Source organism: Montipora foliosa, chromosome 1, assembly GCF_036669935.1.
Source record: "Montipora foliosa isolate CH-2021 chromosome 1, ASM3666993v2, whole genome shotgun sequence".
NCBI classification, from domain to species: Eukaryota; Metazoa; Cnidaria; class Anthozoa; order Scleractinia; family Acroporidae; genus Montipora; species Montipora foliosa.
The window spans coordinates 63,148,898-63,167,010 of NC_090869.1; the positions used below are offsets into that span (position 1 = coordinate 63,148,898).

The 18,113-nt window shown below is 39.8% G+C and overlaps 2 protein-coding genes across 3 annotated transcripts in view; one reads left to right on the forward strand and one right to left on the reverse strand.

Moving 5' to 3' along the window:
• Positions 1-8, reverse strand: part of LOC138004241 (uncharacterized) — a 13,180-nt gene extending 13,172 nt beyond the window's left edge. Inside the window, exon 1 of the mRNA XM_068850718.1 lies at positions 1-8. This exon is cut by the window's left edge and continues 166 nt beyond it. The gene's annotated coding sequence lies outside the window, so the exon portion shown is untranslated.
• A 133-nt stretch (positions 9-141) lies between these two features.
• Positions 142-14,487, forward strand: LOC138004221 (RNA-binding motif protein, X chromosome-like). 2 transcript variants are annotated; one of them, XM_068850701.1, is made up of 8 exons: positions 142-312; positions 3,288-3,403; positions 8,279-8,466; positions 8,789-8,905; positions 9,993-10,121; positions 11,238-11,393; positions 12,628-12,902; positions 14,023-14,172. In XM_068850701.1, exons 1-8 carry the CDS (start codon positions 204-206, stop codon positions 14,034-14,036), a joined length of 1,104 nt encoding a protein of 367 aa, XP_068706802.1. In that variant the 5' UTR covers positions 142-203; the 3' UTR covers positions 14,037-14,172. The 2 variants fall into 2 exon arrangements, with proteins under 2 accessions (XP_068706802.1, XP_068706795.1); XM_068850694.1 differs by having other exon boundaries at positions 144-312; positions 12,625-12,902; positions 14,023-14,487.
• The last annotated feature ends 3,626 nt before the right edge of the window (positions 14,488-18,113 follow it).

Genomic DNA, 18,113 nt, shown 5'->3' on the forward strand with positions numbered 1-18,113 from the left:
CAGCGAAATACCAGTTAAACCAGTTTTGAATTGTAGATAGCGTTAAAGGGCGTGACCATTTCTAAACCGGTTTGACAGGAAACGCAGTATTTTTTAACCAATCACAAGTGTGGATGCAATGAGCATGCACGCGATTTCTTGTCAAAGAAGAGACGTATCAGCATAGGTAATCTTTTGTGGAATTCTCTTCCACCACACTAAAAATGACTGGCGGGTTTACGGGACGGAAACTTTTTGTTGGAGGTCTTCCCCCTAAGGTGGACGAAAAAGCCTTGCGAGATGTGTTTTCCCGTTTCTGGCATATTGAAGAAGGTTTGTATCCAAGTGTACGTGTGGTCTCGACGAACCATGCACATGCAGCTTTTTGCTAACGAGAAAAGGATTCTTGTGCTTTGGGTTTCATCTGTGTATGATATGGAATGCAACTTACAAGGAGTCCGTAAAAATTAATGGCGAAGTAGAAAAAATTACTCGATGAACTTGATTAGGAGAGGATTCTTGATCACACGGATCCTTGTGCTTGTCATTTATCCACGCTTTCCTTATCTCACGCACGCAATGATGGCCATAGTGCAACATATTTACTTACAAACAGAATCAAGATTTGTATCGAATGCGTGGGAAAAAGCACTGAGCAATTCCTCAATCCAGAACCGTGTATGAATGCATCTGTTTTAGGTTTCATTCAATGGCTGATGGCCTTTGCAGACTAACTATATAGAAATGGGAGCTAAATTAAGAGGCTCTGGGTCTGCTTATAAAAATGGCCTTCCTCTTTTGGAATAATATTGTTGGTACGAAATTTCCGTCTGTCTAAACTCCTGAGCCCGGTTGTTCAAAAGCTGATTAACGCTAATCCCAGGTTAAAAATTAACCAAGGAGTTTATTTCTCTACTCCCAAATGCTTTTCAAGGCTGATAGTCGGAAAAACTTTACATTAGAATAAGTTAATCTTGAAAAACAGAAATAAGGAAAAGAAACTCTCATCAAAAAGTTGAAAACATAAAGCAAAAGTTTACGCTAATCCTGGATTAAGTAAATCGTTTTTCGAACAACTGGGCCCTGGTAAATTAAATTACGCGTGTTTGGAGGAGTGAGGTTATGAGGAAACTGTTTATCTGCATAGAGTAAAGCTCTGAAATTCACCATCATGATCTGCTGGGTTAATTTAACTGACCAATTGGTGCACAAATAAGTATTAATGCACCTATCAATGTTAAGCCTATGGAAAATTGACTCAGAGAGCCTTCCCCTGGTTAGGAATTATGACACACATGCATTTTCCCATGGTCAGGACCTGGATGTGAGTTATCCCCAATCTTGGTTTTCCCAATTTTTCTGGACACCATGGGTGAAAGAAAGGTTTGCGAATCTTCAGGGGCGGATCCATACCAGTTTCCACCATTTTACGGAAGTCAGTCAGAAGCATGGGGACCTTGGAGAGTTATAATATAACATACCTTAGGGAGCATGCCCCCGGACCCCCCTAGAATTGTTTTCGTTGTTTTGCTGGAGTTTTAACAAGTACCAGAATGTATCTTTCCACTTTTTTTGCAATTGCCTTTTGTATATTTCAACATATTCATGAATTTTCCACTCTATTATTGTGTATGCTTGATTGATTTGAAACCCGGTTAAAACAATTATTGTTCATGTTGTTTTGCTACATGTTAGTTTCTTGTTCAGTACTGTGATGTAATGTGATGTTCCAAAGGTGCCCTAGGGTGGGGGAATTTGGCAGTCTGTAGGTGCCCAAGGGTGAGAAATTTGACACTAGCTTCCATGAAAATGTCAAATTACTGTGGGCCAGCCCTCCCCCCACCCTGGGACTTAACATTGATAGGTGCATAAGAAGGGTGAGTTGTGAAGGTGCAGGTCACATACCAGGTTACTGGGTGAAGAGTCAAAGAGACTACATTGGTGGTCTTAAACTAATTTTACGTGTATAAACAACCTTTGTGTGTCCCAAATGATAGTGGCAGATTTCTGTTGCCAATGAATGGCAGAGACATAGTGCAGATATGTATCCAGGTTTTCAAATTTGGGGGTCCTCTGTATCCAGGTTTTCAAATTTGGGGGTCCTCTGGACCCCTTTTTGAAAAATTTGGGGGTCCATTGCAAAATTTTGGGGATCTAGCTAATTAATATTCAAGAATTAATATTCGATCTATTGCCTCTTAATTGCTGCTGCAGTACCCTTTCAGATTTCTTGATTGCACAAAAATAAAGTCTTATCCCTCCCCATGAATGAACTTAACATGATCAATTTCTTTGAAACTGTTATGCCCGTTGATTCATTGATAAAAATGTACATTGTACATGTGAGCTCCATCTATCTCATCTGAAAACGTCTCGAGGAATCTGTGTGCTGTAGGAACTGTTGGCTCCAGTTGATAAATGATCTAGATCTCCACAGCAAAAAAAAGAGAACTGAATCTCAATTTTCTGTAAACGAGCATCATTTATTTTAACAACACTTGAAGTGTAATTTAGGAACAAAAGAGTAAACAAATATAAGTATCGATACACACTTCATCGTCGGCCAGTGTAGCTGTGACTTCACCATGGCCAATGTTAATAATCAAGCGATTTAACCCTTTCTCTCCTGTGGGGTTCCCCATTGACGAGTAAACTCGTCTGGCGTTAGACAGAGTAAAATCTACGTGCCACTCTTGGGAGTGAAAGGGTTAATGGGGACATAGTTTTGAGTGAATCTACAATAGCTGTTGTTAACCCTTTCACTCCTGCGGGGTTCCCCATTGACGAATAAAATTGTCTGGCGTTAGACAGAGTAAAATCTATAAGTGTCACTCTTGGGAGTGAAAAGGTTAAAATGAATACATTCAGGTTTCATGTTCAACACGTTAATTTTAACACTAACTCCGAAAAAGTTGCATAATTTGCAAAACAGACTAGGTACGTGCAAAACAAGAACTGAGACTATGACACATGCGCACCTGGAATTAATTAATATCAACAGGGTCGCACAAATCAAAAATTTAACATACTCTGGTGTTGGATTCTCTGTCATTTCGCTCACGATAACCAAACTATTGCTTGAAATTCGCTTGGAAAGCATGCAACAAACTGAATTTCGACTGAAATGTTTTATTATCACTGGCAGCAGATGGAAAATGTCGCTGATTGTCTCGCCTAAAAAAACAGCTCAGATTATGTCACGCAACACGTGGAAATTCAAAACTTAACTCCTCAAGCTGGACATAATGGTTGACAAAATGAAATCATTCAACTGCAACTGAATTGACTGTGGTGTATTTTTTTTTCAGCGATAATTGTTACAGACCGAGAGACCCACAAGAGTCGTGGTTTTGGTTATGTGACTTTTACGAATGAAGAGGATGCTAAAGAGGCAATGTCATCCATGGCAGGTGAACGTGGGAAGGTACTGCATCTTTTGTGTTTTGTATCCAAGTTCCTAAAAAAAAAGATCATTTTATTTTTTCTGCGCTTTTCGATTGACCAATATGCAGATATTTTACTGGTCAGTAAAATGTAATATGATACTCTAGCAAGCTGCAAATCTTTGTCTCGGGGTTTTTAGGGCCAGTTGAAGTTTGTTCTAAGAACTTAACCACTGCTGTCATTTTATCAGTTCAGGTGCTGGTAGCATTTTCATTTTTTATTTCAAGCAAAGCTGCCTAATAATGTCAAAGTGTTGAGATTCAAAGTAATGAGGCCTTCAACTACTGTAAAACATAGGGAGTCAATGGTTAACTTGTGGATAGGTGTCAATTTGATCATAGCCCTGCAAAGCTGGTGATGCTATTTTCAATAGTGGAAATTTAGGATGTGGGTCGTGTATCGAACTGAATTATTTAATACTATATCTAAGTAAATTAATGTGTATAAATTAAAGTGCAGTTAGAGTTTTTCTCCAGTATTGTTTTTGTCCTATAGTTCATGCTTTTGTTATACTGTAGATTCATTGTATAGTATCCTTCGTGCAATAACAGTAGACTCGCAGTCTTCTATTTCACAAAATTTATCATTTTGGCATGTGATATTCTTATCAACAAAATTAAAAATTTTATCATTGGAGCTTTTTTCATACTTGCGTGCATCCTTAAAACAGAGTTACAATGCATGAATGTGAGGAGATCCACTTTGCCAGAATTTAACTCAATTTAAAAATAGACCACTTTTGATGTATTAAAATTCAGTCCTAACCAAAGGCATTGAGGCTTTGGGGAATAAACTTGTACAAATCCTTGTATTTATTCCTCAGAGCCCAGATGATGCCTTTTGTTTAGGACTGAATTTTAATTCATCGAAATTGGTCTATTAAAAAAGTTAGAATTGAAAAAGTTTACCATTTCCTCTATAGGCATTGCATCACTCTTCAAAATATTATCGTGAACAAACAAAAATAGACCATCTCCTGGTGCAACACTTAAACTGTAAAATATCATCACCACGTTCAGTCATATCAGGTTCTGGTAATAAGGTGGCCATTTCACCAATGGTCCTTCCTCTATTTCACACCATTTCATCCACATCATTATCATTTGTTTCGTTGTTTTCAGTACTGGCACTTATTGTCTGTTCTTTATTCACAACAAGCAGCTTGTTTGAAATTTCTCTGGCAGGTTTGCAGTCCTTGAAGAATTCTGACTCTTCTCCATTTTGATTTATTGTGTACAAAATTTCGATCCAATTTTGTTGAATTTCAATGGATTTATTTTGGAATAATAATTATTCACTTCTTCGATTAGATAATTGATGGAAAGCAGCTCTAAAAAAACTAACCTGCAATCAGGCCTATTTTTAGCTTCGCCCATATGTTCTCTTGTGTTGTCGCTCGCCAAAAATTGGGCCTGACCAAAAGTCTCAAGAATTCCGGATGGTCGGCCAAATTTGACCAAACTCGGGATCTGATTGGCTGTTAAAACGCCGGGAGTGAAAATGCCATCGTGATTGCGCGGAGCTCTCCCGAAGTCCTGGTTTAGACAAAGGACATTTATATCAACAGGAGGAGATGCTGATAAAATTGCAAGTTACGCAAATGTATGTTTTGAATAACTGTGTGTCAATAAGGGTTAATGGGTTTATGGTGAAAGGACGTTTAGTGCAGCAGCCCCTAGACTCTGGAACTTTTTGCCACTAATTTTTCAGAACTGTCCCTCAGTTAACTCTTTTAAAGCATCTCTTAAAACTTATCTTTTATGTGAATATTTTGATTTGTAATACCTTTTTTGATGGTAAAAATTAAAGTCAGAAACATACCATATTTACCCGTGTATAAGTCGATCTCGTGTATAAGTCGACCCCCCATTTTTGATGGCAAAAAAAGCAATTTCTTAATTTCTTTGTTAAATGTTACTCGGACAGTAATCTTGTATTCTTTGATTTCTGGAAATGTGGATACACAAAAAAATCAGGGTCTCAAGTGCTTAATAATTAATAGTGGTTCAGCAGTTGTTGTATATGCGGGCATTTTGTCCTTGAGTTTCGAAAAAGTTCTCAGAAAATCGAACATGTAAAGCTCAAACTAACCTGTTTCGTTGTTCAACGATAAAGGGCTTTAGAGGATAAGCACAACGTCACAGAAGCAGGAGTCAATCTTCGAAAATAACTTGCGAACGATGCGAAAATGTGCAAGGTTTAATTGGCCTTGACTTATAATTTCTCACATGACAAACAAAACAAAACTCAAAAACCAAACAATACGAAGTTTGCAAAAGCATTTAAATCAACCAGATTTGTATAATAAATAAAAAACAACCAGCATTTTCACGCAACATGAGTGACAATGCTTGCACGCAAACACGAGGTATTGCGCCAGGTTACTAAGTCGTTGAATGATCGCATTAATTTGAATGCCTTTTAGAGCTTTCCGCCTTTGGAAAACTAAAATTTCCAGTGTCTATTTCATATTTGTGCTTGTGAGTATCTTCAACATTTAGATTTGGACAAATCCTTTTTCATTTCAACTGGAATTGCTTACATTCATTTTGAAGTCTTTTGTCGTTCATTTTGAAGTATTTTGTCCGGTTTTGCCCACTGCATTCGTTATGCCCAAAAAACATTAATTATTATGTTAATTTTGAATAAATTACTTAGCGGGAACGTGGCTCAAAATCTTTGACCCGTGTATAAGTCGAGGGCGATTTTTGGAGCTTCTTTTGAGGCCAGAAAAGGTCGACTTATACACGGGTAAATACGGTACTTATTAAAGACAATGTTTCGGTGTCCTCATGACACGATCATCAGGTCAAATATAATATTTTACAGATAACTTGAATATTAATGTTCAAGATTAAGTTCAAAGTCCCTAGAGGCTAGGTGAAAAGTTTTGCCTTTATCGAGTCACTTTGGATATTCAGACATGGTTTGTGCTTGCGAATAAGGAACATTTCATACACAAGACAATCAAATTTGCATGAGCATTTCTTAAGAATACGAAACATGTCATGTTATTGTTCTTGATCTTATTGAACTTAATCCTGAACATTAATATTCGAGTTATCTGTAAAATATTATATTTGACCTGATGATGGTGTCATGAGGACACCGAAACGTTGTCTTTAACAAGTATGTTTCTGCCTGTAATTTTTATCATCAAATCCATTACATTATCAATACCTTTTTTATTTGTTTATTTATTTTTTTAACATTTAAATGAGTATCATTAATTATTATTTTTTTACTTCTGTGAAGCATTGAAACTTGTAAAATGCTATACAAATTCTTCCTCTTCTTCTTCTTCTTCTTCTTCTTCTTATTATTATTATTATTAATATCATTATTTAAAAATCAAGCTTTCACCGATCAATGGCATTGTCAGGAATGATGGTCTATTGATCATCAGGGATGATGGCCAGAAATGTATCCAGGTTTTCAAATTTGGGGGTCCTCTGGACCCCTTTTTGAAAAATTTGGGGGTCCATTGCAAAATTTTGGGGGTCCAGCTAATTAATATTCAAGAATTAATATTCGATCTATTGTCTCTTAATTGCTGCTCCAGTACCCTTTCAGATTTCTAAATTGCACAAAAATGAAGTCTTGTCCCTCCCCACGAATATGTACTTAAAATGATCAATTTCTTTGAAACTGTTATGCCCGTTGATTTATCGATCAAAATGTATAGGCTTTCAAAGCTCCATCGATCACATCTGAAAACGTCTCGAGGAATCCGTATGCTGTAGAACTGTTAGCTCCAGTTGATAAATGAGAACTGTATCTCAATTTTCCGTAAAGGAGCATCATTTATTTTAACAACACTTGAGATGTAATTTAGGAAAAAAAGAGTAAACAAATCATTAAGCGATCCACACACACTTCATCGTTGGCCCGTGCGGCCGTGATTTCGCCATGGCCAATGTTAATAATCAAGCGATTGAATACATTCAACTTTCATATTCAACACGTTAATTTTAACACTTGCTCCGAAAAAGTTGCATAATTTGCAAAAAAGACAAGTTACCTGCAAAACAAGAACAGAGACGATGACACGTGCGCGCCCGGAATTAATATCAACAGGGTCGCACAAAACAAAAATTTAACATACTTCGCCGTTGGATTCTCTGTCATTTCGCTCACGATAAGCGAAATAATGCTTGAAATTCGCTTGAAAAGCATGCAACAAACTGAATTTCGACTGAAATGGTTTATTATCACTGGCGGCAGATGGAAAGTGTCGCCGATTGTCTCGCCTAAAAAACAGCTCAGATCATGTCACGCAACGCGTGGAAATTCAAAACTTAACTCCTCAAGCTGGACATGATGCTTGACAAAATGAAATTTATCATTCGACTACAAAAATCTGAAAATAACAGCTTACCGTGAAATTTAAGGAACTCGATCATTTCTCCGTTGTGAAAAATGGGAATGTTCAATTTCCTTGTGAAATACGCCGTTCGCATGTTTTCCCTGGGGTTCGTAATTTGCATAAACATTCTATTTTTTTTCTGCGTCCAATTGGACCCTTTGTTCCATATTCTATGCGTCCAAAAGGAAAACGAGTGCGTCCCAGGACGCAATGACGCACTCTGGATACATCTCTGTGATGGCTGTTGAGCAACATCAGCTCGAATTTTTAACTCTTATTTTGTTACAGTACTTGAAGGCCTCATTTGAACTTCAACAGTGTTATCGAAAATGCTACTGAAGGACAACACAAGCATTACAGTAGCCTTAGATTAGCAGTAACATCATTCTGCATCATCTGCGTGTAACATGTGACATTAAACTTGTAACTACATCCATTTCTGTTATATATTTCCAACATTCTCTTCTTGCACTTTTGTTCACTTGTTAGAAATTCTTCAATCATGAGATGACACTGGAGTATGCCAAGGACAAAGATTCCACTGCCCCAAGGGGTGGAGGCAGAGGAGGGAGGGGTGGTTTCCGAGGAGGCTTCTCAGATAGAGGTCGTGGTCCACCTTCTCGCGGACCACCATTCAGGGGACCACCCCCTGGACCTCAGCGTGGTCCTCCAAGCAGGTAAGTTAAGTCATGAATCTGACAATTTTTATGAAAAAATCTATTTGAAGAAAATGTTCCAGGCAAGTTAAAGGGTAGGTACAGGAGTCCATGACTACAATCTTCGACATTTCAAATGGAAAATGAAGACCACACCTCCCCTCAATTTGTGCTTCAACTTGTGCGCCTAGTCATCATTGATTTTTATTTTGTCCACGATGGTAGGAACAACTCCCATACAATATACCTATGTCGTGACATTTTTACCCTATAAAAACAAGATGCAACAACTGTTTATACTGAACATTCCCTGCCGATTGAAATATCTCTTGGTAATTTGCAGACCACGAGATGGACCCCCTTCCTACCGCGGCAGGGAAGCAATGCCTCCTCCAAGTCGAGGTCCACCTCGAGGTCCACCTGGAGAACCACGAAGAGGGCCGCCGCCAACTGACAACAGGTTAGTTGCTATTCTTGATAGCTTATATCAGTGTTTGTTGCTGTTCAGAAAGAAATAAATCCGGAAAAAAATAGGGGATCTAGCATTGACTCTTTTCTACCATTACAAGTTTTTCTTTGAGTCAAATTTTTCAATTGTTTAATAATTTTGTTAACTTCCTTATTTTCTTCCCTATCTGATGATATTTTTTAAGGTTTGGGTGCCAGGGACCTTTGAAGTTTATTGAAAAGAAGGGATTTTAAAAATAATTATTATTCATTGTTTTCCTGAGACGAAACTGTTTTATAAAAATTTCAAACAAATTTGGTTACAAACTTTATTTATTCAAGTATAACATCAGTGGAGTGGTTCGTACAGGTCATGGAAAACCTGAAAAGTCATGGAATTTAAGAATTTCATTTTCCAGGCCTGGAAAGTCATGGAATTTTATGGTTGGTCATGGAAAGTCATGGAAAATTATAATTGTGAATTGTAGATTAATCATTGCAGTGTCAAAGCTATGCAGCTTGAAATCTCACTAGTATCACACATCTATTAAGATCAAGCTGCTAGGAGCTTTAATATTTTACCGGAATGTGTTGGGAACTGTATTGACTATACTCAGCTCTCTAAGATGACTTTTAAGCATTTAATGAAAAACATCAAAGATAACCTTTCAGCTTAATAACTCACGGAAAAACTGTCCCCATTAATTAACCCATTGGCATCCAAACCGGCCTAAACCGGCCAGACTTAGTATTTTAGTCTGTCTAATGCCAGACAATTTTACTTGTCAATGAGGAACCCCTGGGAGTCGATGGGATAAGGTAGTTTTTACTTCACATTGTAAACAGGCATACTTATTTTACCTCTTTTTGCATTTTAAACTTTATTTGTATTTTTAAAATGTTATTTTTAAGCAGATGAAGAGCCACCTAGTGGAAATTTATGCTGAATAAAGCCATTGCTATTATTATAATGTTCTTTTGTGACAGCGAAGCAAGGAAGGTCATGGAATTTGAAGTGCTTGAAAGAGTATGAACCCTGGACATTCTCTTGATCACCTGCTAAATACCAATGACATATTGTTGGTTCATTAATTTCTTAGGTATGATGACAGCCACTATGGTCCACCCCCTGAACGTTGGTATCCATCAAGGGACTATGACCGTGGCGGCTACAGTGAACGGGAACGGGAAAGACCACCAAGTTATAGCAATGATCATTACAGCAGCAGGTACCGTTTTGTATATTATGTACTTAAAATGGAGGCGAGTGTTGAGATCAAATATCCGTTGGCTGTGGGTTTGATTCCCAGACTCAGCATCATACATGTTCATTAATTGAGTTTTGTTTGTCCTCTACTCTGCTCTGAGAGGTTAATTTTCTCTGGGTACTCCAGGGATGTCGCTAAGCACCGGCTGCTGGCAAAAATTGCCGCTTGAGAAGGGGGTTATCGCTGGCTGAATTTTCTCTGTCTATTGAAGTGACTGACAAGATTGCAACTTATTCATTGCATTTTACATTTGATATATGTTGACAAAGAAATTGAGTATCTGTTAATTATGCGGAATTATCACTAGAACTTGTCAATACTGGAAATTAAATTGCGAATGAAATGAAAAAGCATTGTTTTAAGTACTGTAGTGTGTGTCTTCTTTTTACCGGTATTCGCCATCTTGAAGAATTCCGCATGTTGTGAGACACTGGGAACAATCTTGTTACCAAGTCCCTTTGATGCTCAGAGCATAAACTTACCGCCTCCAAACAACCTTCAACTGGATGAAATTATTCTTAGCTACATCTCTGGTTCTCCGGTTTTCCCCTCTTGATGTGTCTCCAGTTAGTGACCCAGCACTAGAGAGGAAGGTCGTGTTCTCTTGGTGTCAACCGTTTTAGGTTGGTTTAGTTTTGTCCTGCTCTGTTGGAAAAAAAGGTTTGGTTTGGTTGGTTAACTGTTTCAACCGGCATTAAACTAGGTTTTCTTTTGTGTTTTTTTTTAAACGTTTCATGTAAATGAGAATGCAACTTGAATTGGAGATGAGATTGTACAGAGGTTTTGCAGATCTTGGTGCGATAACAACTGTGGCACTAATATTGCAGAGAACATTGCAAACAATCAAAGACATTGAAATGCATGACATACTTTAGCCGTTTCTCATGGGAAAAGAATTGATAATTTTTGCTCTATGCTAGGATTTGCGTGTCATCTCTCTCTCTCTCTCTCTCTCTTTTCTCTTCTATTCTATTTGCCACCTATCATTCCCTTCCAAGTGCCACATGGAGCTACATTACTAAATGACCCTTTGGAAATTATTTGAAACTGCCCCTAACATTTTGTGTTTGGTTTTAGGTATCCTCCCCAGGAGCGTAGTGCAAGCAGTGGAGGTAGTGGCTATTCAGGTAGTGACCGAGGGTACGGCCCACCCATGGACCGAGGCTATGCATCCTCTGATCGCTATGGCGGTGCTGACAGAAGTTATTCATCTGACCGTGGATATGGGGACAGGTACTACACTTAGTTGTTTCCTTGGTCTTAGCTTTCGTGTCAGTAGTGTGTAAACATTATATTATTTGGTGCAACTGGCAGATAATGTTATCCAGGGCACCTGGGCCCAGTTGTTCAAAGCATGGATAGCACTAACCGCCAGATAAATCACCATCCAGTGGATAAGTCATAGCAAAACCGATTGCGCTATCCAGTGGACAGGGATTTATCTGGTAGACAGTGTTATCCACCTTTTGAACAACTGGGGTCAGAGGCCTGTTTCTCAAAAGTCCGAGAACTTTTTGGACCCGAAAAGCCAGTCGTCAAACTGCTGTCTGCTTCTTTTGAAGAGCTGATCCTTTAACATGTGTTTTTGAAATGAAAAGAGAGAAAAAAAACTAAGAGCATTGCGAAGTTTGATGGCTTGGAACCTCGGCGTTGCGAAGGAAATTGGACAGCCGAAATAGGCACGAAAACTTTCGGGACTTTTGAGAAACAGGCCGCAGATGTCAATTTCACCCGTACCCTGACAGGTGAATCCTTGGGCTCTCAGCCTGATTAGTTTTTGTGCCATCGTGATTATTTAACAATTGTTCTTTGAAATCGAGGTGGTTAGTGGCAGAATATTTACTGAGCCGCTTCTCGGTAACTATTCTGCCACTATTCACCGAGGTTTCAGTTGGTAAAGGATCCACATGAAATGGCGGCTGGCGTTGGGTTGTTGTAAAATGACCTGCCTTGTTGCTTGCAGCCATGTAGAACTTTCTTGAGCATTTTTTGAATTCCTCGATTTTAGTAACATAATCGTTTGCTGAGCGACTGGCTCTACAAAATACACTCCGAGTGAAACAAATTTTTGGCGTGAAGCTTGTTTAATTTTCAGCAACAATTATCTGGAAAAACAAAGTGAAACACTGGTTGGCAAAAGTATGAACTCTTCTCTTACCTTCGAAAACTTTCGGGCCAAATTTTGTGTCCCTCTTTGTATTCTTTAGCACAGCATCGTCTTGTATTCTCAATGTTTCCGATTCAGATGCTGGCGAGTTTACGCCGGCCGTTTTGTTTTGTTTGGATCACGCATTGTTCACTCCTACGGAGTGAATAATGCTCAATTACCCTGAGATAAGCAACCAATCAGATTGCTTAAAACTCCAAGATCACTGAGTGAGTACATACTAATGCTTGTTAGAGCCAGATACAATAAGTAGACATTTCAATTACAATTCTTTTGCATTTTTGTCCCTCCTTCTAGCAGGTACGGAGGTGCATCAGCAGGGGGAGGCAGTACTGCTGATGATCGGTATGCTCAGGACCGAGGAAGCTATGGTAGTGAGCGCCAAGAGCGCGGAGGATACGATTCTGGTAGCAGCAGTGGTTATGGCACCAGTGATCGAGGCTATGGGGCACCCGAGCGAGGCTATGGACCCCCGCCTGATCGAGGCTATGGCCCCCCTCCGGAGCGTTCGAGGGCTGCAGGATATGGACCCCCCTCCGATAGGGCATACTCAACGGGGTCTTACTCTTCTGGAGGTTTGTTGAACAATTTACACTCCTGTATTTAGTTCGTTCCACTCTACGAGTGGACTATAAAGCCGCCCTGTTTTGGTTGTTTACCCCGGTAGCTAGTATAGAGTCGGATATTGTCTTCGGTAAGCAATCATTATTACCTTACCGTGAAAATATCGCTTCTGGAAGACGACATTCCATTCAGATACTCTTCGTGAGCAAGTGAAGAACTTTGTAACTTTCGGCCGATTCTGTGCTTTGTACGTCGATACTCGTCACACGACAGTGATCTCTTGAGAATGCCTCAACGGCCATTACGTCGGCTCTCGAGATAGCTTCGGAGAATATAGGTTGTATGTAGTTGCATTGCGTTTCGTAACGAGATCATTACTACCATAAATTACGTGAACCTACAAGCTCGTGCAATCCCGGCGATGACCTCCCTTCTCGTGTGAATCCTACGTTTTTGCGTGTTGAACGGTGTCCTTAAGAACTGAAGCGCTGAAAATCGCTTTGTTCTGATCTACCTGCATTTGAAAATTGAGTGACCCCTAATAGCAATGGTACTATCGACCGAAATGGTGTTTTCGAATGGTACTTTTCAGGGGAAACTCGCTACACCGTTCACTGATGACCGCCTTCGTGTGCGAAGCCAGTGAATATTAGTACACATATATTTATATCCTATTGACAGATCGACCATAAGGACTTGTTACACTTCAGGACAAAAAAAAGAACGATTTTTGGTGATTACAACGGCTTGAAACCAGATTAAACCGGTTTGAAAAGTACGAGTAGCCACCGCTTCCTTTTCGCGCGTTTTTGGATATTGAACGCGGCCTTCAGCCACTGGCGACGGTCGCTAAACAGCGTGGGGTCCGGTCCTTTAGTGACAATCGCCAGTTGCTGCGTCTTCAACCATAAACGGTTCATGATAGTGAAACACAAATGGTCCTTTGTCGAGTTACTTGGGGCGTAGAAAATTCAGTCATTGATCCCGCAGAGCATCTGTACTGATCCATTGTAAAGTGTTCTATATCGCAATTCGACATCGTATCGACCCATCTTTCGATTTGAAATCATCCCCGCGTTCATTTCATTTGTTGTGTTTTGTTGTCTAACGTTTGCTGCATTTCATTTCAAGGCCGTGATTGGTGAATCCGTTGCTGTATACTATCCGTGTTCCAGTCAGGATCAGCTCGCTGCTGTTTGTACTCAAGTTGTCTTATTCCTTGATTTCTGATTTTACCAAGTGTTTGCTGTAACGCCGTGCATGTAATATTCGTGAACGCGTCGAATCTCGTCTTGAACGCAAAAGAACTGCAAAAAATCGAGTTGGCTGATCCTTCACTTAAATCACCGATTTAAACCACTGATGAACGTTGATTATGGACAGTCCTCAGTCTTGTTCCTTTGACTGTGTTTTAATACATCGTGAAGCCTTGCATTCAACAGGAAAATTGCTCGAATTTCCACCTTTGCATAGGCGACATTTTTAATGATTTTTTTTAAACTTCGTATTAACGGTCTTTTGCATTATTCTTTTTGCACGTTGCGAAACATTTTATTAGTTTCAAATAAAGGCGTATTGGCGTATTGAAACCTCGAATTGCGATGATTTCATTGTCTAGCAAACACGATTCGCCTTCACCGAATTTCAAGATTCATCTGTTCCGTACGTTTAACCTTAGCTACGGATAAACTATAAGCGTTTCTCACGTAGGGGTGGACCAGCGTTAATTAAGATTCCTTTGCCTTTGGTAATCGATTACGATACCGATGACTTTTCCTAATCGACACTTGCAGAATGACTTCCATGCTGCGCCTTTCCAATACTGGACGTCACATGACCAGAGATGTAGCCCAGAGCTCTGTATGAAGCCCGTAATTGTCATTCTGGGGTTTGACTGTAGCAAAAACCTTTTCGTAGGCCATGGGAGCTAAATCAGTTGGTGCTGCGTATCGGTATGAAGGATGCAGGGAAACTTGGTTGTAGCAAACAAGTTAAGGTGGCTTACTACAGTTTTTCGAAGATCAAGATAAGATTTTGAAATCTTTGAAATTAAAGCAACAGGAAGTCTCTTTTGAAGTGGTCATTGAAATAGACCACTTTCGATACATTAAAATTCACTCCTACACAAAAGGCATCATCTCGAGGCTCTGGGTAATAAATATAAGGATTTGTATGAAATTATTCCCCAGAGCCTCGAGATGATGTCTTTTGTTTAGGACTGAATTTTAATATATCGAAAGTGGTCAATTGGTGTGAAATGTAATTTTACCCAACAAGTAAATGCAAATCAGGGGAAAATGCTAAATGTAGCGACCGAGCTCCTGAAGGGGGACTGGAAACTAGACATTTCAAACGCCTTTTTCTCAAAAACTTGCAGTATGGCCCCACCTCAAAGTTTCAGGATTTTCTTAGCGGGAAAAAATAATCATGTACAGAAATCACCAAATGGTTAAATCTGTCAGACAGGTTTTTCGCAAATGGCAAAAACGTTGATCTTCGTCTGTTTTGATATTTTTAAAAATAAAATGTTGACAATTTGTCTTATGTTTACTAATTCCCAAAATTTTAACCCAGGTCGTACGGCTTGGTTTGATAAAAAGGCCTTTGAAATGTGTAGTTTCCAGTCCCCCTCCCGGAGCTCGGTCACTATATTTAGCATTTCCCCCTGATTTGCATTTATTTGTTAGGTAAAATTATATTTTGAACCAATTACAGTGACAACACTTTAGAAGAGACATTCTGTTGCTTTAATTTCAGGTTTGAAAATCATGATCTTTTTCTAAGGAAAACTGTAGTAAGCCACCTTAATAAAAGGAAACCAAGCACTGGGGGGAATTTTAAAGGATGAGGTTTTAATGAAAGCGAAGAAAACGCTCGGACAAATGGCTTCCTTCAATGGACGAACTCGTTTGATGCAACATGGCGGCGGTCTTGTAAACTGCAAGTTTCAAACTTGTCGATCGCGATGAACTTTCGTCTCTCGTCCATCAGTCTTTTCGAACGTTGCGACAAATCGATTTAAGATTACGTTTTGGCCCACCCTCGTTATCCTTCGTTTTCATTGGCTTGACCACAATTCAAGTCGATCAGGTTTCGCGCCAACGAAAATTGTATTTCGATCTTCCAAATCGTTTCGCTATCCGAGGTAACAGCTTTGGCTCTCATAACCGGAGTCGCTTGTTGTTCATCCGTAGCTAAGTGTATCATTTCAAAGTATTCGACGATAACTTCACAATTGGAGTTGATTCTGGACCAACGGACGAAAATACGCGATTTTTGTCTTGAACAATCCACTCCCAATCCGAAATCCGCTATACTCCATCCATGGACTCGCAGTCGTTCACTTATGACATTTGAAGAGCAACAGAGGACATACCTTAACAAGCACGTGGCTTGATATGGTGAATAGGTGCGGTTACACACACCATGGTAAAAGCCATCTCCCATTATAAATTATCCTGCGGTGCCTCACACTTGGGTTTTAGTATACCGTGTTAACCAGCGGTCACATGTTACGAGAATTACTGGAGTAAAAAGAAATCTCACGCAATTCATTGACGGGAAATTTAATCACGACTTCATCAGCAAGGGTGATTGGCTCTTGTACCTCGAGCATCTAAACACCCTTCCAACTTACCACGTGAAATGTCATGGAAGCCTTGTTTGATCTTTTATGTATCCATGGAAATTTACCACGGGAAATTTACCTTGGGAAATGGCGGTCATACGCATTAAATGCAGTTTCCCGTGGTAAAAGGGTCATTTACCGCGTTGAAAGTGCCCGTGTAACCGCACCTAATATTACCCTACTATGACAGTGGTGGAATAAGAGCTAAAGTGCTTTAAGTTGTGAGACAATTTTAGGCAAACCAAATATTACATTTTTTGGCCGGCCACTACTAGCCAAAGAAATAAAATAAAATAACCAACTGATACTTAGCGCAAGAAGACGCGCTTGTTCAACTGTGAATTTGGCGCAAAATTATTAAATTCTTCACAAATTACTTTCCACAAGCAATCGATAAGCCCGCTGATTTAGCTGACTTTTTTTGTCCGTTTGGGAGAAGTGCCCAAGGCTGCAATCCTTGACAGTGTGTTTTAACTCTTGACGTTTCTACGAAAGTTTCGTCTTTTAACTGAGATTTTTATAATGCTACGGAGTCTCATCTTCAAGGACTAACGGCCAAACTGCGTTTTGGCTTGCACAATTAAACTTCCGACGCCAAGCCGAGAGTTGACCCGAAACCTCGGATGCCGAAATCAGTTGATGCCTGACATAACCTACCAATCAGCATCTTTTACGCCCACTGAAAGCGATGGCATCTGTACCGTCAGTACGAATCTTTTTGATGGATGGAAGCCAAAACGCAGTTTGGTTAGCGATTGAAGGTTAGATTCCGCAGAATTATGAAACTCGCAGTAAGATCTTTCAAATAGGTTTTGACCGAAGTGGTCCGGCCACAATCAGGTGGGGCACTATGGCAGGGGAGTCCTGGATACTAGAACGAATTCGGGTTCGTGTGGACGGGGCCTGATTTGCAGTTCATCCACACTTCATAGTAATAGTCACACTCCACCTTGGTTGCCTTCGTTGGTAAGGTCACTAAGGTAGGAACTTAAAAATGCCCATTTAGATCAACTTTTTGTCGTCACTCTTTGATACTCAAAGTGTAGGAACGAGTCTTTGTCGGCCAGCTTCGTCCACTTTCGTCTCTGTCATTATATGTCACTTGCGATTTATTTCCCGTCCTTCGAGCTAACGCGTTTACAAGGGGCTCCAGATTATGCTTTCCAAGAAACCGGTTGAGCGGAAATCGTCATGAGAGGGTGCCCAATGGGGTTTTCGGGATTCGGAATTGGATTTATGGACGGGACGCGGTATTTAGCGTTATTACGAAGCGGGGTTAAGGAAACCGTCACTCAAAAGCCCCGAGATCCGGTATTTCTGACGGCCAAAAATAAACTCAACTTTCATCCTGGCAACGACGGAAACGACTGGAAATTAAATTGTAGGGGAGTGAGAGGCCTACACGACTCCCTAGCGCGTGTCTTAGCCTTTCAGTTTTGTAATTTCGCTCTCTCGAATGTATCTTTGGCTGACCGCCCTCTTTTGTAACATGACGGGCGGGTTTTTTGTAGATTTCTCTAAGCAATGGTTGTTGCTCTATTAAATGCCAGTCTATGAGGATTCGTTGCTGGCGAGTGTTAGCGAGGCAGCATAC